This window comes from Onychostoma macrolepis, chromosome 16 (assembly GCF_012432095.1).
Source record: "Onychostoma macrolepis isolate SWU-2019 chromosome 16, ASM1243209v1, whole genome shotgun sequence".
Classification (NCBI taxonomy): Eukaryota; Metazoa; Chordata; class Actinopteri; order Cypriniformes; family Cyprinidae; genus Onychostoma; species Onychostoma macrolepis.
The window spans coordinates 15847276-15872228 of NC_081170.1; the positions used below are offsets into that span (position 1 = coordinate 15847276).

At 39.8% G+C, this 24953-nt stretch overlaps 1 protein-coding gene across 7 annotated transcripts; it reads right to left on the reverse strand.

Moving 5' to 3' along the window:
• Positions 1 to 24953, reverse strand: nr4a3 (nuclear receptor subfamily 4, group A, member 3). 7 transcript variants are annotated; one of them, XM_058746281.1, is made up of 9 exons: positions 24516 to 24953; positions 21574 to 21726; positions 18488 to 20642; positions 16753 to 17594; positions 11241 to 11370; positions 10200 to 10363; positions 9810 to 10006; positions 5805 to 5983; positions 1 to 1843 (listed from the first exon to the last, which is right to left on the reverse strand). In XM_058746281.1, exons 3-9 carry the CDS (start codon positions 18621 to 18623, stop codon positions 1572 to 1574), a joined length of 1920 nt encoding a protein of 639 aa, XP_058602264.1. In that variant the 5' UTR covers positions 18624 to 20642; positions 21574 to 21726; positions 24516 to 24953; the 3' UTR covers positions 1 to 1571. The 7 variants fall into 7 exon arrangements, with proteins under 7 accessions (XP_058602264.1, XP_058602265.1, XP_058602269.1 ...); XM_058746282.1 differs by having other exon boundaries at positions 20561 to 20642; positions 24516 to 24952; XM_058746286.1 differs by lacking the exon at positions 24516 to 24953 and adding an exon at positions 22563 to 22575 and having other exon boundaries at positions 20561 to 20642.

The following is a 24953-nucleotide window of genomic DNA, read 5'->3' on the forward strand; positions in this document are numbered from 1 at the left end:
TCAGAAGGTTTTTTTTTTATGATTTCAAAGTGCTGAACAGAGCCTCCAGTGAACCAAAGAGAGAAAAAAAACTAAAACCAAAAGAGACATTGAAAAACATGTTTTTTTTTTTCTTTTTTCATGTTTCTTCTCCAAAAAACAATGCACAACTTGTACCACAAGATTTGAAAAAGCTATCAGATAAAAACACTTCAAAATATTAGTTTTGTATTGTGTGTATATATATATATATATATATATTTATATTTATATATTTATATAATTTGTACTTTCTCATCTGTTCAAACTGCTGCCGTATGATAAAGTAAGCGAGAACGCCCAGTCAGTAAGTGTGTTCAAGCCCTTGTGGAGCCGGCAGTCTTTGCAAAATAAATACAAGCAGAGGCGAGAAGGAGAAAACCATGCATATAATCCGTTTTTACTTTTTTGTACATATAAAAGACATTTTTGCAACAATGTCCTCCATATTAATAAATGGCGTAGACAGTATAAACATACAAAAATGAGCATGAACGCGGAATGTTTCATTCCTTCCATCCTCTCTCTGCACCTGCGTCTCACCAGCCTTCTCTTAACCTCCTGTTTTTTTAAGTGCTCAAAGCCCAATTCTACTCTTTTTAGTCTGTTACCCTACCGCTAAAATCCCTTGGTTTTTATTCATAATAATAATAATAATAAAAACTACAGTAATTTCAAGTCTGTGGAACTTCGTCGTTAAAAGTTAGTGCGCAGACTGGGCTAAATCATCTCAATTGAAACCGTTACCTTACAAGGCGAGTCTTAGTATTAAAATAATTTAGAGTTTGAAATAGGACTGGAACAAACACACACACACACTCTCGTTCTCTCCTCTCTCTCTTCGTTTACAATAGCACTTAGTAAATTGCACTTGTTTGCAGGTTTCTGGGGTGTGATCAACTGTGATTCTGGACATTAATGCACTCTGTCGTTCTGTCTGTGTGGCGAAAGCCTCCCTCAGAGACACTCCTACGTGTTTTCACACACACATCCACTTCGTTTCTGCCAACGACAGTTGATATGTCATAATCTGGCGTCTGAAGCTGGCGTTTTGGATCCGTGCGTATGTGTGAAAGGACAGTTCGCGTGCACTTGTGTGTTTGTGAGTGTATGTTTGTGATGAACACAACTGCTGTCATTGAGGTGGATTGTGGTGGAACGTTTGGACCGCCTGCAAAGGAGCCGTTAAGTGTGCGTACTCACACACACGCACACACATACACACATTCTCGCACGGTAATACTTCTCTTGACGTGACGCACTGAGCTATAGGCATGGCGCTCGTTCCCAGGGCGCGGTACGTCAGATACGCTCAAACCCCGCCTCATATCTACACTATCAGGCGCAGAGCAGAGATTTAAAAGCGCTTATATGATTGGTTTCTCCTCAGACACGTTTGTTTCCTGTGAGGATTTGGGGACTCATGGGAAATCGAGTTCAGTGTCACTGTTAGCTACTGGCTCTGTCCCTCCCAGGGTGAGTTTATAGCCGCTGTGGGCGTGTCTGAGTGAGCTTGTGGGCGTGTCAGTGGTGTACAAAATGGGGCGTGGTCATCAATAGGGCAAGGTGTCCAGAAACCTATCGATGAGCGGTGGGGGCGGGACCAGGTCCTCAAGCTTCAGGTAGAAGATCCTCTGTAAGCCTTGCGTACGCTGCGTTCGAAGCTCCGCCCTCAAGCCCAGCACAGCTCCCACTGGAGGTGGGGCCTTGCCGGTTGAAGTCACGCCTCCTGCGCTGACCGAGCTCAGGTGATCTCGCAGGCAGCAGATTAGTTTGGATTGCAGTTCCTCCACTTTTTTAGGCTCCTTCAGACCGGGACATTGTTCTGAAACAAGAGGAAAGAGTCTGAGTGCTTTTGTTTAAGCTAAATATTGGTTAAAATGTCACTACAACTATACAACTCGCACCACTGAATCACCCCATACACACATCACTTTAACAGTAACAATATCTGCAGTTGATTTGCGAATCAAGAATCACTTTTTATTCACAACCGGTTCCATTTTTAAAAAAGTAATGAAACCAAATCATTTTCGTGAGATTTGAATGCTGATGGATCTCTTTACATATAGGGCCAGATTTACTAAACAGGGCAAATGATCGTTAAAGTGCAATTCCATAAAAGCTAATAAAATTCTGTGGGTGATTTACGGACAAGGTGCACATTAAAGAACACAGACGCAACATCTCATTTCCGTAATGACCGACGCAACACTGCAAAAAATGCTTTCTTACTCTTGTTTCCAGCCAAAATATCTGAAAATTCTTAAATCAAGGAGGATTTTCTAGACAAGTAAAAATTATTGTCTTGTTTTCAGAAAAAACATGTCAAAATTAAGTGAGTTTTTGCTTGAAACAAGCAAAATAATCTCCCAATGGGGTAAGAAAAATAATCTTGTTTTCTGTTTGACATAAGATTATTTTTCTTACCCCATTGGCAGATTATTTTGCTTGTTTGCTTGAAAATTTAAAGAATTTTCAGATATTTTGGCTGGAAACAAGAGTAAGAAAGCATTGTTTTTCTAAGTAAGAAAAGCATTTTTTGCAGTGAATCTACCAAGAGCAGCGCGAATTACCGCCTGCTTTAAGACGTGCTTTTTTGGGCATTAAATAATGCCGCAAATACCAGTGAATTGATGAGCGCAAATCTTTGTGAATCACATTGCGGGATTCATTTAAATACTCTCCTTCCATAAATTTACCGATGATTTACCAAAAGGGAAACTCCTACTAATGCATATTCAATAAGGTGAGTCACAAAAATAACTGTCCACACCTTTTCAGTGCTAATTTCCCACTTTATGTCTTGAGTAAATCCTGACAATAGTTTAACGCTAAATGAGGGTTTGCGCTGGTGCAAGCTGATAGTAAATCTGGCCCATAGAGTGCCCAGTGCTGTTTAAGTTTGTGAACAAATGATTCTTGTGAACCAGTTACACACACACACACACACACACACACACACACATATATATATGATAATATTAAATAAATATGAATACAGGTGCTGGTCATATAATTAGAATATCATCAAAAAGTTGATTTATTTCACTAATTCCATTCAAAAAGAGAAACTTGTATATTATATTCATTCATTACACACAGACTGATATATTTCAAATGTTTATTTCTTTTAATTTTGATGATTAGAGCTTACAGCTCATGAAAGTCAAAAATCAGTATCTCAAAATATTAGAATATTTACATTTGAGTTTGAATAAATGACCATCCCTACAGTATAAATTCTGGGTATCTCTTGTTCTTTGAAACCACAATAATGGGGAAGACTGCTGACTTGGCAACGATCCAGAAGACGAACATTGACACCCTCCACAAAGAGGGTAAGTCACAGAAGGTCATTACTGAAAGGTGTGGCTGTTTACAGAGTGCTGTATCAAAGCATATTAAATGCAAAGTTGACTGGAAGGAAGAATTTGGGTAGGAAAAGGTGCACAAGCATCAGGGATGACCGCAAGCTTGAGAATACAGTCAAGCAAAGCCGATTCAAACACTTGGGAGAGCTTCACAAGGAGAGAACTGAACCTGGAGTCAGTGCATCAAGAGTCACCACGCTCAGACGTCTTCAGGAAAAGGGCTACAGAGCCACTTCTGAACCAGAGACAACGTCAGAAGCATCTTAACTGGGCTGTGGAGAAAAAGAACTGGACTGTTGCTCAGTGGTCCAAAGTCCTCTTTTCAGATGAAAGTAAATTTTACATTTCATTTGGAAATCAAGGTCCCAGAGTCTGAAGGAAGAGTGGAGAGGCACAGAATCCATGTTGCTTGAAGTCCAGTGTGAAGTTTCCACAGTCTGTGATGATTTGGGCTGCCATGTCATCTGCTGGTGTTGGTCCACTGTGTTTTCTGATGTCCACAGTCAACGCAGCCATCTGTTGACAAGCTTTCTGGAGATGCTGATTTCATTTTCCAGCAGGACTTGGCACCTGCCCACACTGCCAAAGGTACCAAAAGCTGGTTCAATGACCATAGTGTTACTGTGCTTGATTGGCCAGCAAACTCGCCTGACCTGAACCCCATAGAGAATCTGTGGGGTATTGTCAAGAGGAAGATGAGAGACACCAGACCCAACAATGCAGATGAGCTGAAGGCCACTATCAGAGCATGAGTGTGTAAGTGCCCACAGTATGGTAGAACAGCCATGGATGCGGAAGTGCAAAGGGATGCTGGCTTGCTTTGGATATATCTGTGTGTGTGTGTTCCAAATTTGTGTCTAGAGCAGCTCCATTGTCACTGCATTCAGCCTACATCCTCTCTCACTCTCACTGTTTTTTTCCCCCTTGCTCTCTCTATGTCTCTCCCTCTCTCCTGGGGGATGATCGATGGCGCTCTTTCACCACAGACACTTTTAGAGGGTCGATAGACTGAGTGGAGGAGTGGAGAGAGGGAGAGAGAGAGAGAGCTAGAAAGAGAAGAGAGGTAGGGACCCGAGCTCTGCTGAGTAGCGCTCAATTCCTCTACAGAGTTAAGTGCTGCTCCATGGGGGCTACCAAACACACACACACACACACACATATCTACACACAACACTGTAGATTGTGGCTGAAATAGAGAGGTAAAGATTAGGCTGAATGGGCGACTGAGTAAATTGATTGACAGCTATATCTCTCTCTTTTTTAAATGTTTTTTCTTTTGTTCCCCCAACATTAACATGTTTCTATTTAAATTGGAAAAAATGTGAATATCACATATAACTTTTTTGCAAATAAATCAACATAAAAACAGCAGCATGTGGTTTTTCTTCTTTGAGCAAATTATTCATATGGCTTATTGAATTTAATTTATGCTAAAATCTGAACATTGCAACATTTTTGTGAATAAAGCAGTGTTTTTATCCAATCTGATATTTTTCTGTAAGCCTAAGTCACATGACTTATTGAATTTAATTTACGCAAAAAATCAGAATATGGTCTGCGCCGATAGCCTCTTGAACATACAGCGCAGTTGCACTACGGGCATCCCGAGTTTGAATCCCAACTCGAGGACCCAAAAATGCCAAAGATAAAAAAAAATCAGAATTTTTCAGAGTTTCCATCCATGTGATATTTTCTTCTACATGTGAATTATTCAGTCACATGACATTTGAGGACTTTTTTGAAATTAATCTATAAACTTATTCAATAATCTTGTTTCCATCATAATTTCTGCGCATCTACCTCAAGTTAGAGTTTTTTATGCACATTTTTGAAATTTGATTCGCATCTCTATGTTTCCATCCAGCATTATTTTAGGCAATATTCCAAAATACTTTGATAGAAACCCAGCTGTCTTTATTCTTCTAATGCTTGCCAGAATGTGCCCGTGTTTCTGTGTGTGTGGCACAAAGTGTGTTTGTCTGTATATAGGTCGACCTGCTGTTTAGCCTCTGTGTTAATAATGCATGGTAAGACTCGAGCACCTGCTGACCCAAACACACACACACACACACACACACACACACACACACACACACACACACACACACAGTCCTACTTTGTCAACCAATAATCAACTATCTCCACCTGCACTCAAAGAGGAGATGCACACAAACCTTACACCATCTCTGTGTCTCTGCTGTGTGTGTGTGTGTGTGTGTGATTAATGGGGATTATTTCTGCTATCCAGGTAAACCTAATCTCTGTCAGCACCTGCCCCACACCTGTGATCACTGTGACGACCGCTAGCAGTGGGACAAAAGGGGTGTAAATACACAAATACAAGAACGACAACAGGAAGTGACAAGTGTGTGAAATGCATAGAAAGAGTGTTTTTCAGAGGTTGCGTCTCACCTGTGAGCAGCACTAGGGCGCACAAACAGGAGAACGCAGGCATGTCAAGGTTGAGACTCTGCAGGTGAGTGCTGAAGTCTCGGATGGAGTCCAGCCACTCGCCGAAGCCACGCAGGCACTGCTGCCGATGAAGGACCAGGCCTGTGCAAAACACGAACTTCTCGTCCGCCAGCAAAGACCTGAGCAAAAGAGAGGGAGAAGAGGTTTAGATGAAGAACTGTTGTTATTTATACTGCTTCAAGGTGCCGTTTGAAGCCACGAGTTCAGTCGCAGCCTTTCATCTTTTAATTAATCGCCGTTCTTCTCGTTCCCTTCAGAACAGGTACCTGTTTCAATTTAGCAAGCCTCTAATTCAGTACATAGCCACACATGCTATCAGAAAGCACACACAGTCACTGTTGTGACAAACACACACACACACGCTGATTATCACCTCTCTCTGATTCATGTGATGACGATCTGCCCTTGGATTGGCTGCCGAATCTGTGTTTAAGGCATACTGCACGGAAACAATTACCATAGCGACAAATGAAAGCCAGTACAGGGAAGAGCACATCAAAGATAGGAATGGACCTAATTACGCCAAGCTTTCCCAATTAAAGCTTTTAAAACATTCCTGAGATTATACTCTTTCTTTCTTTCTTTCTCTCTCTCTTTCTCAGCTCTGTCCTTTCAGGGTTGGAGGGTTCTGGGTCAAAGCAGTAAAGTTGTATCTTCACGTATTCTCACGAAAATCGTTTGTGTGTAATTGCAGCGAAACACCCAAACACTCGCCCTCCACTCGTCCATCTTCTCAATCCACTCATCCTCTCTCTCTTTTGGTCTGTCTTTAGCCCTTTGCTCTCAACCCTGCAATTTAGGAAGAAAAACTTCCTCTCGTTTTTCTTGTAGAGTGCTGGCTTCTGCTGCGTGAACTGTTCTTCATTAGTCGGCACGAAAACACACACTCGTATAGACGAGGAGTAATGGAAAGGGGATGAAGGGAAAACAGCGAGGAGGAATATTCGAGAGTCATCTTCTGAGCTGTTTTTGAAGCCCAGAGGGGTAAATAATCAAAATGTGTGCTTCATTAATGCGAGCTAATGCTTTTACGCCACTACATATGAATGCATATATACAGAATCCACAGACACGGCGCTGGTGATGTTATATTGGAAAGTGAGCATCATTTTGCCCTATTCACTCCAGGAGAGCACTTGAAGTGAGTACTATGAAGGGCTCTTGCATGTGGGCATCTGGAACGCCCTACATGAAGACGTACATGACTGTTATTTTATGCTAACATCATGTTTATGCTAACAACTAATAAAGGAAGAGTTCATGCTAAATGTATTTTTAATTCATTTATTCATTGTTTGTTTATTATTGATAGGAATATTAGTTTTTGACAATTTGAGGGTGAGTAAATGATAGAATTTTATTTTTGGGTGGACTATCCCTTTACGATTGTTGTAGCAAATAAAATATATGAATAAAATATAACTGTTTTCAACATTAATGAAGATTTCTGAAGATTTCTGAAGGATCGTGTGACACTGAAGACTGCTGAAAATTCAGCTTTGCCATCACAGAAAAAAAATACATTTTTAAATATATTAAAAAAGAAAAGAGTTATTTTAAATTGTAATAATATTTCACAATATTCTACTGTATTTTTTATCAAATAAATGCAGCCTTGGTGAGCATAAGACTGAAATTTTTGTACTGTAATGTAGCTCTAGGGAATATGAGAGAAGCGGGGGTTTCATTTCATGTATTAAAATGAATCACGAGGATGCACCACCAAGCATCACATGATCATAAACGGTGAAATTACTTCCTTACATATATCATTCACTAACAGCCATGTGGAAGGGCCCTTCATGAAGGGTTCAAAAATGGCGTTTGCAATCAGTCCATTATCTACCGCTGCCATAGAGAAGGAGGGAAAACAGGAAAAGAGTGAACACAGAACGAGTGAAAGCTCCTCATTATTATAGAACAAAATCAACAACAGCACCCTTATGGAGGGAAACGCACACATTCCTTTTAAATTTGCGTCAGAGTGAGTCGGTCTCTTTGCGTCCATTCATTCATTAACCTCAGTGTGGCCGCATGGGGTAAGAATATGTGCATGTGTGAGCCACATCAGATACCATTCTCTGGTGTGTTTTGGTGGTGTAGAGTCTATTTTCAAAACATGTGAGAACTGTGAATCTTTGTGAGCGGAAAATGTGCAAGTTTGCCCGTATTGTGAAGTCTCCACACATTTTGAACACGTATCTGGTGAGTTTTCGAGTGTCCGTGACGTAAGCCCGGATGAATCCCCCCACTTAAATGAGTCAGAACCCAAGTCTGCAGCTCCCTACTGAGGCTGTGACGCCACCACCCACTGCCCTCCCTCCCCGCACCTGCTCCTACACCATCAGAGAGGGAGAGAGAAACACAGAAAGAGCACCAGAGATAGTTAAACAGGGAGCAGCTGAGCTGAGACAAAAATCCACTTCCTGTCAAAGCAACATCAGAATGTCACTGAGTCACAGAGACACATCCACACACGCACGCTTCTACTTAAAGTCAAGAAACAACAGGTTACTTCTAGTCTGGAAGCAAACTGCTCCGGCCTTTACGAGTAAAACAGAAATGAAACAAATTATGGTGAATGTAATATATAAGTGATCATCAAAACAGAGCTGTTTCTGCCACACATAATGTCTTGGGAGGGGGAGGTGGTTAGGCCGGGCTGTTAACCAATAAACTTAAATAAGTGAATTCCACAGGATCTTCCACACAGTGTCCATGGTAACCTTACAGTGCTGAATAGAGAGTGAGAACACACACACTCATGCTTATAAACACACACACACTCGTTGTTGTATAGGAAGTCACAATGTAACTAGCAGCGACTGCAGCATATTACACAATATAAATCATGACTCTGCCTGTGAATGACTTCTTTCACAGTCATAATGATAGTTTACACCTCATGCTAATTTTTAAACTAGAAAGAAAATCCTAAGAGACGTATGAGGTATCACTAATAGCAAGTCATAGAAAAATCTGACAGTTGCTATGAGATATTATAAGTGTAAAGTCAGAGTGTAATTGCTATAACTACCGTTTCTTCCCACAGCTGTAGCCATTCAGATGAGAGCTGAAAATGTCTAATTAGGATATTATTACAGGCTCTATTCTCTGTATTGTATTTCATACAGAGTATTTGATTGGGGGGCAAATATTAATGATATATTACTGGAAATATTTTATTAAGCAACATTGTGAATACTGTGATGATTTTGATGTGTCTCTGATTAAACTTTGGTAGCAAAAAAGGGATTAGAGTTGAGTTTGATTCATTCCTGTGAATCACTTCAAACTGTTTGTTTCAACAAATTGATTCATAACTCTGATTCAGTGATTCACATGTATCATCAGAAATGTTCAATGAAGTCTCCATGTGGCAGTTTTATATATTAAAATGTTTAAATATTAAACGTCTAATAACATTTCTAATAAAATTAGAATGACATTGAATATCATTCTTTCCTGTGTTCATCTAGCAAAAAATAATGAAGAAATTTTTGACTAGATTTCTGTTGCATTTTACATCTTACATTAAAAAAAATAATTAAATCTTGGCTCTTGGCTACAGTGATTAAAAAATATATATTTCGGGAAAATAAATGTAATAATAAATAAAATAAATATTGGGAACAATTATATTGCTGTTCTACATAGATTATATTATACATTGTACATTGTGAATCTGCTTGGCTAAAGTGACTGGCTGAAAAAAAATAGCCTTTTAAGCAATATTAGGTAAATGCATAACTATTGAGATATACTGTATACAGCATACAATTAAAAACTTATGAATGTAAGATTTTTCTTTCTTTCTTTATTTTTTGCTATAATGCCCAGCTCTATTATTATGGATGTTTTAATGTATGCTGAAGATAGTGTATTTTTCAATGTTTTCAGTGCCCTAAAGTCTGCAATGTGAGATCTGTGTGTGCCTGCATGTACCGGTTGGCGAGGCGAAGCACGAAAAGCTCAAGGAAGGCAGAGTCAATGAGCAGGTTCTGGTCATCGTGGTGAAGCTCAGAGAATCCAGGCAGCCGTTCCGCCCAGCAGCGTGTCACCTCCATGGAGCCAGTTAGCACTCTGTAGAACATCTGGATCTGCTGAGACTCAGATAGACCCACTGGCTCCACCGCACTGAACTACAGGAAGAGAGAGAGATGAGTATACCACACAAATCGATAAAATAAAATAAAATAAATGTGAATGGTTATATTGTTGTTTTGAAGTTAAACTATGTTTTTGTTTTGGAATTTAATCGTTTTGTATCAAATGGTAAAATAATGATTTCTGCCAATTAGACAAGATTCATAAAGGATCTCTCCACTTAGATACCTGACTGTAGTCTAGTTCTCGTGGTGTAGACTGGGAATAGGCCCGCACTACTGCATTCAGCAGGCTGAGGGGAGGTGATGGGGGTGAGGGTTCTGGCTGCAGGGGACTCTTTGGTTTAGATGGCAAGCGACCTCTCCTCCCCTTCAGGTTGTCTGTGCGCACCACTGTGTCAAACACACAAACATATTTTAGACAATGCATGAGTCCTCCACAAGCAGTTATAACATTTAAATATTATTATAGATTAATATTATTCGAACCATATTATGCAATTTCACACATACAAAACAATGACAGTGTATTTGAACACCTGTGAACAATGATGTGTCGATAAATTATACTTCATATTCATTATACCAATCCCTGGGAAGTCAAAAGCATCTTTCATGTTTCTTTAGTAGTTTTAAATAAAAGTTTCAGAAGTTTCTGTCTGTCTATGCCACTCAACAATGCTGGACTGGCCAGTAGGGGGCAGCTGAAATCTGCATGATTGCAGGTCTCAGAAGGAACGGGTGAGTGAAGGTGAGATATAATGAGAACAATGTATGTCTGTCCCAATCTCCGGCCGAGATGGATAAGATGATCAGAGGTGTGATCTTTTAAAATCACATGGTATTCATGCTTAAATTCTACAAGAATTAAATGTCCTCATGAACACATGTGCCTGTGACTGTCCTGTGTGTTGTGTTATTACCGGTTCTGAAGCTGCTGATAGGCTGTGATTACAGAGGCGAAGTACTGCCGGTAAACACCTCCATTATAGTTTAATTCATGCATTCATACTAACCAACCAAACCAGCTATGCGCCAAATCTGAATTAATCCACGGTGCTTCTTGAGCGTAGTGTGTGCATCTGCGGGTTTTAAATCATTAAGATAAAGAGTGTCTATCTCCTTTGCATCAGTCTCTAACCAGAGGTCCAGCCGAGGTCATATGCACCAGGGCCTATTGTGTGATAATTGGTTTGAGTGGCTTGGCCAGACATATTATAGGTAGGTAGGTGTGGGTGGGTGGGGGTGAGTGTGTGTGTGTGTTTGATACCTTCTTTCACCATGCCTACACTGAGACACTTCTGGAAGCGGCAGTACTGGCAGCGATTTCTTCTCCTTTTGTCCACAGGGCAGTTTTTACTGGCCAAACACACGTACTTCGCATTCTTCTGCACCGTCCTCTGCAGCCACCGACAATAAAATGAGAAAAGGGAGAGAGAAGAAAAACAATAAGCTAACAGGTCTAAACATATTATTTATTTAATTTGATCCCGTTTTTGGCTAAGAATTAAAAAGGAAGCTTGCAGGTCAGATTTTAATTACAATGTGAAAAAGCTCCGGCTCCATCAGGATAATTAGATAAAATTAATTTCCCAACATGCCTTGCCTGCAGGAGGGACAATTTTATTAGCGCAAGCTACTGACAATGAAGATCAGTGCAAAGCGTGCTGAGGCCGCTCCCGCGAGACATCCCGTGCCGCGTGATAAAATTGTTTGTGAAACTCGGGGGTCAGCTCACGGCACCTCAGGGTTTTGGCGGATCGTGCCTCTGCAATAACCCCCCCCCCCCGGAATTGTTTTCTCCTCGGCTGGATATGCGCGATTATTGCTGACCTTATTAAAATGAAATAAAAACAATCTGCGAGTCCTCACGCCGTTAAAAACCGTAGAAAAGAGAGAAAAGACTTGACAACGCTAAGGTTCAGACATCAAGTGCACGTGCTAACGGTAAGTCAAAAGATTAAGCACTTGCGCGAGACTGGTAAATTCTGTGATTAAGGTAATATCCAAAACAAACAAAAACAATACTTTAACAAGCTACAACTGCGGTCAGTTTAATGTCAACTGAAACGTGCATCAACAATGTTGGTTTCATTGTGCAGTTATTCAATCAGGAAAGCTGCCCGTTCTTAAAATGAATAAAAAAAAAAAAAAAACAGAAGCGGGAAGCATGATAGTTTCTAGGTATGACTTTATCATTGTCTTTCATACATATGTTTAAAGTTTAAAGATGCCTTTGTATGTCAAGTGGCTAGCAGCTAATGGCTAATGGTTTACCCTGATTCTGATTACCCTTTTTATTTGTCTTTTTTTTTTTTAAGTTTATCTAACTTTAATTTTTGGTTTGTATTAAAACACTTTACGTAAAACTTTAAAGAAAAAGAAAAAAAAATCACAATACACACAAAGCGGTTTCCAACAAGTGCAAATAAAAATCAATCAAACCACCTGCGTTTCCCAGGAAGCTGGAATTTTACCGTCAGGTGAAGTTAAAACACCCACCCACACACACGTTATCCATGTGATTTGCACGGTTTCTCATATTTCACTTAAATTGAACATAAAACTACCACAGCAGCCGTGGTAGAGTGGACTAATCTGCCAGTGGGCACACAAATGCACTTGTTAGCTAGGGGAGTCTACTCGGTTACAGCTACATTCACACTGATTCAGTATGACTTGATTAAAATACAACCTGTGGAGCACATCATCTTGAAAACACTCTGGGCTTAGTCGGAAAAAACGCACCCACCTCGTCGTTTCCCCCTGCACCACATGCACAAGTTATCTGAGTGCAACTCCATTCTATAGGCTACTTTATAGCCGGTTCAGACTGTGACAGATTCCGTCTGTTGGCCACAGTCATTGTACAGTCCACAAAACAGAGGTTTTATTGCTGCAGGAGCTCATTAGATGAATAGACATCTCGTGATGTTCATAAAATAAGATAAACAGCTGTACATATGACGGCCATTAAGTAACTGAAACCGTTTCTGTGTGTATGTGCATGTGTATTTGTGTTTATTTATGCTCTAAACGATGTCACAGTACAAAACTGTCACGGTTACAACAGTTTCCTGACTTTTCTTAAAACGAAAAAGGACATCTTAGGCTATATTGTAACTTTTATAAATATGTTTATCAATTTCTACCCACAAACAAATGCCAAGAAGCCTGAAAATCAAACACTACACTCTTAAAAATAAAGGTTCTGAATGGATTTTTACAGCAATGCTATAGAAGAACCATTTAATGTAAAGAACATTTTAATAATCAAAAGAACCCTTTTTCACTATAAAGAGCCTTTTGTGCATTTAAAATGTTCTATGGATGTTAAAGGTTCTTCATTGAACTATTGATGCCAATGAAGAACCTTTATTTTTAAGAGTGTATGACAAAAACCAAAACCTACTATTATTGTCTAACTACCATAATTCTCTCATGCAAGCACGCAAATATACAAACGCACACACACAGAGTTGCGGTCCAGTGCACAGCAGGGTCCGTAGGGTCGGTAAAGACAAGCAGTTGTGGATTCATGACATGTAACATGTGCTAATGGCCCTGTCACACATTAAAACCCCTTAGGGAACCTATATCCCCCTCTCCTCGTCCTCTCCTCCCCTAATCAGAGATGATCAGACTATCTTCTCTCGCCCTCTCCTCTGGGTGTGTAATTAGACGTGTGTGTATGGCTGTTCAATAGGAGAGGTGGAACTGGGTCACCATTAATTGGTTAAGTGTGTCTGTGTGTATTGCGCACTTAGACTGTATTAAAAGACAACTATGTCTGTGAATGAAGCACATTTTAGTGTGTTTATTATTCAACGCCCTGTAAATGCCATAATGCTGGCACAAAAGCACATTTATCTTTGTTGCAACTGATTTAATCAACGTAAGCTAAAGGAAAGTGCTGGAGATGAGTTTGAATTCAGTTAAGAGCTGTTCAACTTTTATTCCAGTGGAGTGGGTTGAATGTGGAGGTTTTGTGAATGAGCGAGCCTGTCTTGACCCTCCATTAGGTAAATACTCAGAAGAAATATTCTCACTCGGAGCATGTTATGAGTCACAGAGCAAATTACAAACCAAATAAATGGTGTGAAAATAAGCGGTGTGAGCGAATGAGCAAGACAGAGAGAATAGATTTTGTGTGCTGAAACTGGCCAGTTATTTACTATTTTTCATTGTGAAACAGCACAAGGGTTTGTATTCAGATGTAAAACAGAACCATAAGTGAAATGATTTAGTGCCTGTTAATGAACATAAAACTAAAACCGGAGGGAAAATCTGAATAATTTTGGTGGATAAATGCATGCACACTCCATTAAAAATGTATTTTAAAAACTAATGTACTAAGAATCATTGTGCATGAATATCACAATAAACCCTATTGTATAAAAACATTTATTAGAAATTTTAAAAAGAGCGTTAGCGGTCTTACAAAGGATATACACTGCCACACAATACACTGTCTTGCATTAAAATTCACCTGCTAATATTTATATTGTGAGTTAATGAGTTGCCTGAGATAATTAAATGGTGAGTGTGTTTTGTGAGTTGGGGTGAGTACGAGTGTGTGTATGCATAAAAATAAGTATGCTGATCATATAAGACTTGCCAGTGTGCATATGTCATTGTTTGTCGATGTCATTTGTGTGTGTGCATGTGTGCCAGCGTTGCAGTAATGGCTACAAAGCCTCAGGCTTACCAACCCCTGCTTTTATTAATTACTAAATAAAAACTAATTGTGAAACTAATTGAAAAGAGGCATAATTTATTTCTGCACCAGACCACAGGCCATTTCCAATTATTTCAGCTCTGCCACTCTTGCTCCTTCACTTTCATTGTCAGTTTTTCAGCACAGTGTCTGTATATTTGAAGTCTTGCTGTTTCTGTAATATTAACCTGAGCAAAATCAAAATTACATATATCCCAAAATGTAAAATAGATGTCTCATATATGTTAAATTCATTGTAAAGGTTAAATTAAATCTTTATATGTTGCAGACTCTCTCAGTCTGTCTGTGTGTGTGTGTGTGTGCGTGTTTCTGGCTACAGCTCCAAGCTGCTGTATTTTAAGTGCGCGCCGCTGTCACACCTCTCACTGGTCACCGAGGGAAACGACCCTCACAGACGCCGTGGCAACCGCCGCTCAGACGATTTGTGAGAGCACTCAAAGACGCGCACACACACATTCACACTCAGTACACACAAGCCAATACTTTCATGAAAAGGCTGAGCAAACCTGTCACAGTTGCACCTCTGAAACTGAAACTAAACATTCTTTCAGTTTTTGTGCACAAATTATTTTCTGTACAGCCTCAAATGGTCATATAGTCTGTATCCCAACCCCCTCTTCAAATTAACAACAAAAACACACACAGCTCACTGAAGAATTGCTATTCACACGGTGGGCTTTAACCTTGGTTTAAACGCCCGCGGAGTGCGTTACAATGGTTGGTTAACCCTGAGCCTCACACTCAGAGAATGAGGTGCGATCGGTGTAGAGCAGCGTGAGGCTCTTCAGCCAAGAGCTCCTTTCAAACCAAGAACAAAACTAATGACCACTAATGAATACACAATTAACAAACACTACCCTGGCCACACTGCTACATAAGAGACAAAAAAACCCAAAAAAAAAACACTGACCGACACACTGTACAATAAAGCGCAAGTACAATCCTCTTACACTCCATTTAATGACAGACACACTCAGATACACAATGAGACATGCTATTCAAATTAAGCACACACTGAAGAACACATATCAATCAACACAAACTGCAAACTCCCACGTCAGCTTCTACAATACTACAATCATTTGCAATAGTATGAATAAATGTAAAGCATTAAGGGAAATCCAAATGAGAGACTACCCCCAGCAAGCACTTCCAGTCAGTTTTAGTTAACCTCAGCTTTAGTTCTTTCAATAGTTCAGTTTATTGTGCTGAGTTTTAAAGAGATAGTTCAACCAAAGAAGATATTGTGAAACTCTTTTTATTCATACAGTGAAAGTCAATGTGGTCTAAAACAGTGGTACTTAACTAGGGACAGAGGCTGACTGGGGACTTCAATAAACTTTCCAAAGTGGTTGCAGGATGACTTAAAAGTATTTAAAATCAATAAACTATTATTTATATATTAAAATAATCAAAGTCTAATTAAAATCAGATGAAAAATGGATGTAAACCGAACACTCAGTTTAAAAAAAAGAATCTTGGTTAAAGTAATTTATCAATACTTTCAATTGCTGTTAATAAAACAAGATTACAAACAAGCAGCTTTGTCATAATTACAGCAGAAATATAGAAAATATTTTAGAACCACTGGTCTAAAACAACATCGGACCACACTAAATGTTATTGTATGGACAAAAAAACTTGAAAATATTTTTCTAAATATCTTCTTTTGTATTCCCAAGTAGGAAGTCATACAGGTTTGTGACAACATGAAGGTGAGAAAAGGAGAATATTCTGTTGTTGTTGTTGTTGGTGAACTACCTCTTTAAAGGCCCAAGTACACGTGCGTCAGTCAGTGTGCAGTGGAATCTTATTGTTTAAGATATTAAGTAAAAGTTCCTTGTGTATGATCCTCCTATTTACATTAAACAGATCTTGTACGATTCTTTCAGTGAAAGTGTGTCAATAAGGATTATTATGCATTTGCAATGGCACACTCATGTAAATAGCAGTGACATTGATGGAACTTGGGTGCGTCTGTATTCGATCTGATCAAGAGTTATTATAAGAAAGAGAAAGTGCTGCTGGGATGCTGAATTCTTACCTTAAAGAAGCCCTTGCAGCCCTCACAGGTGCGCACACCGTAGTGCTGACAGGCCGCATTGTCTCCACACACAGCACAGGTACCCTCTCCGGAGCTGATGCGACTGGGCGGTGATGGCAAACTCTCTCCCAGAAGCGGCGGGCACGGGCCCATGCCCAGAGAGCGGAATGCCAGGCCTCCCGGCTTACCCATGTTCAGGGGGTACATGTGTGAGTGCGTGTGGGAGTGCACATGTGAGTGTGTGTGCGTGTCCAGGCTGGGTGGCACATGTGAAGATGAAGAGGATGAGGAAGGAGAGCGTTCAGGGCGCAGCGGAAGGCCAATGGCAGTGTCGTAGCCGCTGGTGGAGGGTGGGGCTGTCTGCTCGTAGAAATGAGGAAAGCGAGGGCTCTTCAATGGGCCTTCAATCAGGCAGGGCTGGGGCACAGGGGGAAGACTGTGTTCATCCCACAAGAAAGAGCTGCTGGGTGGGCCGGAGTGAAGCGGCGTGGGGGGCGTCGAAGGGGGCGACTGCTTAAAGTACATGGAGCTCCCAGCTATTGCTTCGTCGGATGGTGCCATGGGTGGGTAAGACTCCTCCTCCTTCTTGATGATAGGGCGTTGAGGAGGGAGTTGATACAGACAGGAGGGTTTCGGCTCAAAGCCGCCCTCCACGAACACATTAAAACTGGGTAGGGAAGTGGTGGCAGCCGCCGCCGAGATCTCCCCCCCACCGAGCTCACACTTCGAGTAGTCTGTCGCCATGAGGTCAGCACTGTAGTCACCATGGTAACCAAAGGACTGGGCGGAGTAGCTGGACCCATGAGGTGCAGGTCCGTACTGGGCCTGAACGCAGGGCATGTCTATAGAGACGGGGAGAGAGGGAGAGGAAAACGAGAGAGACTTATCATATTGCCTTTTGGCTGAATTTTGCCTTCAGGTCTACAGAGGATGTGATGTCAACCATGGCATTTCAGTACTGTTTCGTTAGTACCAAGTTAGTAGATAAACCATTCACCTGGAAACATGGGTTAGGCCGTGAGCTGGTGGGCACACATGCAAAAATTAAATAAATCAATCAATAATGCACGCCTCATTCCTGACTTGGATTCTCACATCAGAAATTTAAAGCAAATTCTGTCATCATTTAGGCTTACTCAAAGTTATTTCAGTGCATCTTGTTTTTTGTTTTTTTTATACATACAATGAAAGTGAGTGAGGCTGACATCTCCACTGAAGAAAGAAATTCCTATGAGAGTGAGTAAATGATGACAGAATGCTCATTTCTGGGTCTAAATGATTAAACGGATTTGATTTCCATGCCACTCCAACTCCATGCCGTCCAACCAATCTAGCACACATACCTACGCTTGACTCACAAATCATTCTTTGATTATCCATCATCAGTTCTTATATTTCATAATTATAAATATGCATAGATGTAAACATGCACGGAGAAAGATGAGTTTAGTCGCTTATATTCAAAACAACACGCCTAAAATATTTAACCAAAACGCTTTTAGATAAATATTCATGATGGTTTTAACTCCATTAATTTAATACGCACCATGCACCTGTTGAAAAAAATGATCGCATTAAAAGCCACGAGGAACTTCCTTGTTATCGGTAGTAGTCTGTATCTTGAGCCAGCTCTGCGCTCGAGGAAAACCATATTGCCAGCGCGCACTCTCAGAGTTATATAACCTACAACTGTGCGTCTTGACACAGCTGTTTAAGTGCATCTGTGCAGAGCTACCTGAGTCCGTGAGGAGATGTGTGTGCGTGTCCTTTGTTTGCTTATTTTCCCTAGGTGGGGAAGTGTACACAGACCCGACGTCGGATTGACGCTGTCGTGTAGTGACTTCGTAATCCTTGTGCCTCCAACACGTCATGTATGTTTAGTAAAATCAAGAGGCTTATCAATTATGAACGCCTCTTTACCTGTGGTGACTCGGACCAGTGCGCGCGCGTTCCGTTTCCTACGCACATCGCTGGCTATGCATACAAACGCATATTGTGGCATACAGCATCACGGATAACAGTGAGTTTAATGTCATTAGACATTTCAGTCACAACAGTGGATTTATAGGATAATGCACATGAGAAGATGGGGGGCTTACCTTAAGTAAACCTTTGTCCACCCCAAACTTTCCTTTCAGAATTGATTGAAGTTTTGGTTACTTATATTTAAACTAAATTAACAGTAAACTTCCTTGTTGTCCAGCTTACTTTATTAACTCTAGTAATAAAAGTTCATGTTGCTATATTTTCTCCATGCAGCCTGATTTTAAATTTGTATGAACCTGTAAACCAAACTGGGCGTCAAGAGAAAGTAGGCTAATCTTTTACAATTAAAAAAATAAAAATGAAATAAGTTCTATATTGTACATATTACAGTGTACAAATTTTAAACGATTTTCAGGGGTGTAAAAGTAAAATGAATTTCTGTCACATTTCAGCTGGGCTGTTCTCGAGCGACCCAATTAGTGTTTTAGCGCCCCTAGCGCATATAGCTAGCCATTAACTATATTACAGACGTTTTAAACAAGTATGATTTTTATGACATATTTTAAATGTGTAAATCTATAAATCTAAAATAAACATGATAAATATTTCCAGTGGTTAGCCTACTTATGTTTTGTCGATGTAACGTTACCGTTCGCTACAGACTGTAATCGAGCAGCTGTTGCTATGGTTACCTCCTCAAGCACAAGCGTATACATTCGCTGCACTCCGATTAATTTGTAATCTAATAAACTAACTTGTAGGCAAGATACTGTTTGAAAGCCTATTTAGTGAAGCCTATATAAAAAGTAACAACCTTCTATAAAAAGAAAACAACCTTTAGGCTAGTTGTAACGTTAACTTTACTTGGGAGGTAAGTTTATTTTGGATAATTAATAGGCCTAATATTCCTATAATTCGCACTTTGACGAAGGAGACTTTTACGTCAAAGTGAGTGGGTGGGGTGCGAACCCTTCATCGTCATGGATTTTGACGAAGGAATGAATGATTTTAGGTCAATCTGTCCCGTGCAGGATGGAGCAAAAGTGAGTTTACTGACATTTTACACCACTGTCACCACACAAACACATATCTCCCTAACGTGCACTTGAGATATACACGTTTTTTTCTTTCTTTCTTTTTTCTTTTTTCTTTTTTTTGTTATTTTTTTTTGCTTTTTGTTTTTTTGGTTTATAAACTAGGCTATCTCATTCTAATTTTAAACTTGCTATATATTTTAACGATTTTTAAAACTTTTTTTTTTTTTTTTTTTTTTTACAAAAACCACGCGATATAGGCACAGATATGCTGATAAACTTGCTTTTGTGCTTTTTTTTTGTGCTTGCTTTTTTGTTTTTGTAGTTTTGGAATTTGAAGACAAAAATATGGCACTTATCAAATCAAAGTTTGGGTGTCTTTTTTACACACTTAAGGCCAGCTCAAATTATGTAAGACTAAATCCTTAAAGAAAAAAGCAGGACTTGACTTTCTGTCTGACTCCGTATCTCTCGTGTGTATCCGTTTATGGTTTGTTTGTGCACGTGCAAAGCAGTGCACGTCGCTTTTCTACCTCAGCTCCACATTTCACCATGACACGGATAATAAAAATGAAAACGCAGCCGACCTAACGTAAAAAGTCGAATTATTAAAAAGGTCTAGACCACATAAAGTCATACTGAAACGATGCTTTACAGCTCTAGTGTGTGTGTGTATGTGTGTGTGTGTGCGTGCGTGCGTGCGTGCGTGCACCAGACAGAGAGAGCCTCACACAAATACACACTCAGGCTTATAGAAAGCGCTTTAGAGGGATGAAACAGTTGCTAACCTCGAGGTGTGCATTTTAGATGGACAAAATGCAGCTGTTCCAATAACTGTGATCGCTTGTTCATTGTCAGAGTGCCATAGATCTAACAAACAAAAAAAATCAACGACATAAATAAAAAAATAAAAAATAGATGCACATGACAAGCTAACTAGTATGAATTTGCTCTTGAAACTAACAAGCATCAGTGGAAAACAGGCGGCACAAATACATTTGCGCAAACTTTCACTCTCCAAACACTAATAAGACAACACAGACAATGTATTCTAACAGAAGCACACGAGTTTGCTCTGACCAAGAAGAAAGTATGTTATGATACTATTGGTAGGATGCAAATATAAAATGAATGAGCTATAGCCTAATACAGATTGCGCTCGTTCCAACTGGAACACAAATGCATGCTTCTTCTGTCATATAAATGTCAAACCACCATCTGCGAGACTCATGTTTTAAACAGAATTAAATGCAATTTGCTGAGGAGTGTTGTACAGAGAAACGACAATGTCTGTAAAAATCAATTAGCCTATTATTCCGGTTATTTGCACTTATTTCCGGGACAATTACAAACACAAACAAAACTCTCAGGAAGAAAATAAATATTTTAGTTTAAACTACACTTTAAACTACACCTATCAAAAAAATTATATCCATATGAGGAAATAGGCTAGTTGCTTTAATTATACAAACCAAAAATTGTGTTTTATTATCATTTTAACAGGTACAAAATTTACAACATGTCAATGAGATTTCCTGAAATTTCCAAGTTTCCAAAGTTAGACAAACCAAAATGATATAACCGCAAAAGTTCACCGGCATAGGGTAATCAAAAAAGCAACAAACATGCATTATCTTACTACCAGTTGGTTTGCGTTTAGCCTAGGCTAAATGAGGTGTTCTTAAAAATACAAAATTATTGTAGCTTAATATAAAATATTTAAATATGCAATCATACACAAAAAGTACGTGTCTAAAAGCTCTTGAGAGTCAAGAGAGATTTTTACAGAGACTTGTGGTACCTGATTGGCCTTTTGCTCGCTGAATCGTGGTCGGTTTCTCGCGTGGAGGCTGCACGCGTCTGGGGTTCGGGGCTGCTTCAGCACACGCGGCGGGTGAGGTATCCGGTAGCCGGGACTCAGACCTGGGCTGCAGGCGCTCTTCCGAACCGGTGTCTGGAATCGGGAGCACAGAATGATTTAGTTCACAACGACATAAAGTCACACACACAAACAAACAGGGAACTGGCAAAATAATAGAGACATACTCAGGATTTTCTGGTAGTGTAAATTAGGTAGGTTAAACATATATTTTAGCTAATTATTTGTACTAAGTGTGCAAACTAATAAAAAAGGGTTAAAGGTTACAAGAGGATTCAGGCTCCACTAAATATATATAAAATCTAACCCTTTAAACATTTGCATGCAAATAGTAAAGTAGATGCATAAGGTCATACAAATTCGTTCACTGGTATTTTGTATTTCTTAAGTCAGAAAATCACACTAAATATAAGGAAATGTTTACAGTACTTGTTAGGCTACTTGTTAAATAGCCTACTATACACAAATATTGAAATATTACTTGGACAAAAAAAGTTGTGGATTCTTTTTTTACAGAAATAATAAAAATAAGACTTTACGATACAATTTACAGCCTTTGGAAACAAACCAACATTAATCAAAAAAGGAAACCCCAAGCAGAAACAGCATAACATTTGACAAGATTGTCTAATATCACACTCGATGGAAAAGCAAATAACAAGTGAAAAAGTGCATTAAAGTCAATAGGTAATATGCATTCTTTAGGCACAAAAAATAACTTAATCTCACACATGTCTACAAATACAATGCATAACGGAATAATTCATTTTTCCTTCTGTTCCTGTATTCGAGCATGGTGTTAGAACAGTTCTGGGTGTCTAATAAAAGATATTGCCTTGCAGTTTTTTTGTTCCATGAGCTCATAATGACAATCTCAGTGACGGTCAGACAATATTCATCTGGGCACTCACCGAAGTCCGACTATCCTTGTCTTCGGTCAAATAAACCTAAGCGCGCCACCGAGGAGTTTTTAAAAGCGACTAGCGCCCCCTCCCTGACAGAGGCGCGCTCACACAAAGCCAACCCTCGACACTAGGTATTGAGCACCGTCTTTCTCAAACTACTAGAAACAAATCCCAGAACCTTCATGGCCTGGATATATATATATATATATATATATATATATATATATAGACTTCATACACTAATTTATGATTTAATTGACAGCTGTAATATGGATAACGAAACACAGGCCAGCAAAAAGAGAATTGTGAGTGGCCTCATAATTTACGCTTTTTTTTTTTTGCTTCACACACATACTGCAACGAAGCGGCAGCGTTCTATAGACTTTATTATGTTTATTTTTTTGAGTTCAACCGTTTTTCTTTCTGAGGTTATGTGTGATTTTGACAGATCGTGTTTCAGTGTGTACGCATGGAGCCGCCGGTCCGCTTGTGCTCCGGTAACCTAGAGAACCGCGAGAGAGCACTGAAGCACGCGCTTTGTAGAGGCGCTCCGTTCTGCGTTCAATAAACGCGCGAGATAGAGGCTTTCCAGCAAACACACAAAGAAAGGGAGAGAGTGGAGATAAAGGGATGGAAAAATACAAGTACAGTAAATTAGCTTGGAGAACGGGATTTGACACCCGACGGGGACAGGGACCTGAGGGAAAGAGACAGGCTCTGTACTCACTGACCCGATCTCGCGTGCACTGCAATAAAACTTTAGTATAACAACTCACGTGGACGGTTGCCCTGATCAATATACTGTCGGATCATACACCTATTAAAGGCGGTTCTGTCACCACTGTCACTACTGACACGGTAACTTCCAATGAAATACCTAACTAAGCTGCTATAGGCTATTACAAATCTTTACTTTGTCATTGACGCTCATAAAGGTGTGCAGGTCAATATTAATCATGTGCTTTGATTCTTGCTGACGTCAAATTCTCACCAAACCACAGCCTAGTGAAATACTTTCTAAAGTAGCCTATAACAGGAGCACGTTGCTTATAGGTGTATTACTTCATTATCAAGAATGTAAACACCATACAGTTACTCCCAGTATAGGCTACGCGATCACATTGTATAAACTCAGTATTGCTGTTTGTTCAGAAATTAAAGTCTTCTGAAAGCACTTGCTTCCCTGACGCTATAGCCCATGTAATAATATTTAGCTCCTCGTAAGAACGTTTGCCAGAACAAGAGTGAGAAAGTGGTAAATATGAAAATAAATGTAATTAGTTAGTTAATTGTGACGACATTATGACAGTTTGTGTACGTTTACATTTGATTACTGTGCAAATGTGTATTTCAAAGTTTATGTTCGCCTGTGGTCCTTCCGCGGCTTCAAAACAGAATGAATGAAGCTCGTATTGTCACCTAACTGAAACGTGACAAAAGCAATATTGATGTGATTATAGACGAAATAACTGAAAGTATTCTTAACGCAGATACTGCTACAAAGGAATAAACAAACATTCGCACAATATTAAGTCGCGCTTTTGAGAGAAACGCGGAGCGCGCGACACTCACTCCGTCTACAAGGCGCATCTCACGAGACTCTCTGCCGTCCCCGCGCGAGCTCACAGCGGATTCACCGGGGTGAGGAAGAGGCATCCCATTTCCATGACAACCTGAGAGAATATTATACGTTTCGCAAATTAAATTCGGATTCTGTCCATCCATCTACAAAGACGTCGCACACAACACAGCTCGTTTGTCTTTACGCGGTGGGGAACGAACATTCAACAGGTCCGGACCAGAAGTTCTTTATAACGTAATGCCATGCAGAAATATATGAATTGAGAGCGAAGAAAAATGACACAAATGAGACAAAGCATGTTATCAGTATTTTTACATTTCAATACGCACACTGTAAGCGGTTTCTATAAAGCGTATTAAATTAACATGTCCACTTACTTGATTTCTGTTGATGTTCCGTCTTTACATATGTTTGTAAAGCCCTAATAATTCCGTGTGCATATCCAACAGAAATTTGTAAAAACTGAAAAAAAGTGGTTGAATGAAAGTTGGTTTCAAAGTCGCAAAAGTTGATGGTTTTTCATAAAAAATATTATTTGACTTATTTTCCTCTTAGCTAAGAAGAAAAAAGTACTCCGTGGTTCTGTCAGCTCCACTATAAGAGTGTCGGCGTTAGTAACGGAGAGGATGCGCTGAGCGTAAGTTGCAATGTGCCTTTGTTTATGTGGCGCGCTGAGCGAGAGAAAGTCTAATAGCACATTTATCTGCCCCTGCTTTCTACATAGCAAGCCTGGAATGCGTGACGTCAATGTGACGCCATGGGAGAGGTGACGTCGAGCACTGTAGCTCCCCGGCCTCGCTGGTACAGTATACACA

What these genes read in the sequence shown, in the direction of transcription:
- nr4a3 (XM_058746281.1), bottom strand. Translation starts at nt 18,623, where the DNA reads ATGACGTGTTGGAGGCACAAGGATTACGAAGTCACTACACGACAGCGT. An exon ending in GCTGCAAGGGCTTCTTTAAG is followed by an intron (nt 11,371 to 16,752) that starts GTAAGAATTCAG and finishes CGGTGGCTGCAG; the next exon opens with AGGACGGTGCAGAAGAATGC. An exon ending in GAGAACTAGACTACAGTCAG is followed by an intron (nt 10,007 to 10,199) that starts GTATCTAAGTGG and finishes CTCTTCCTGTAG; the next exon opens with TTCAGTGCGGTGGAGCCAGT.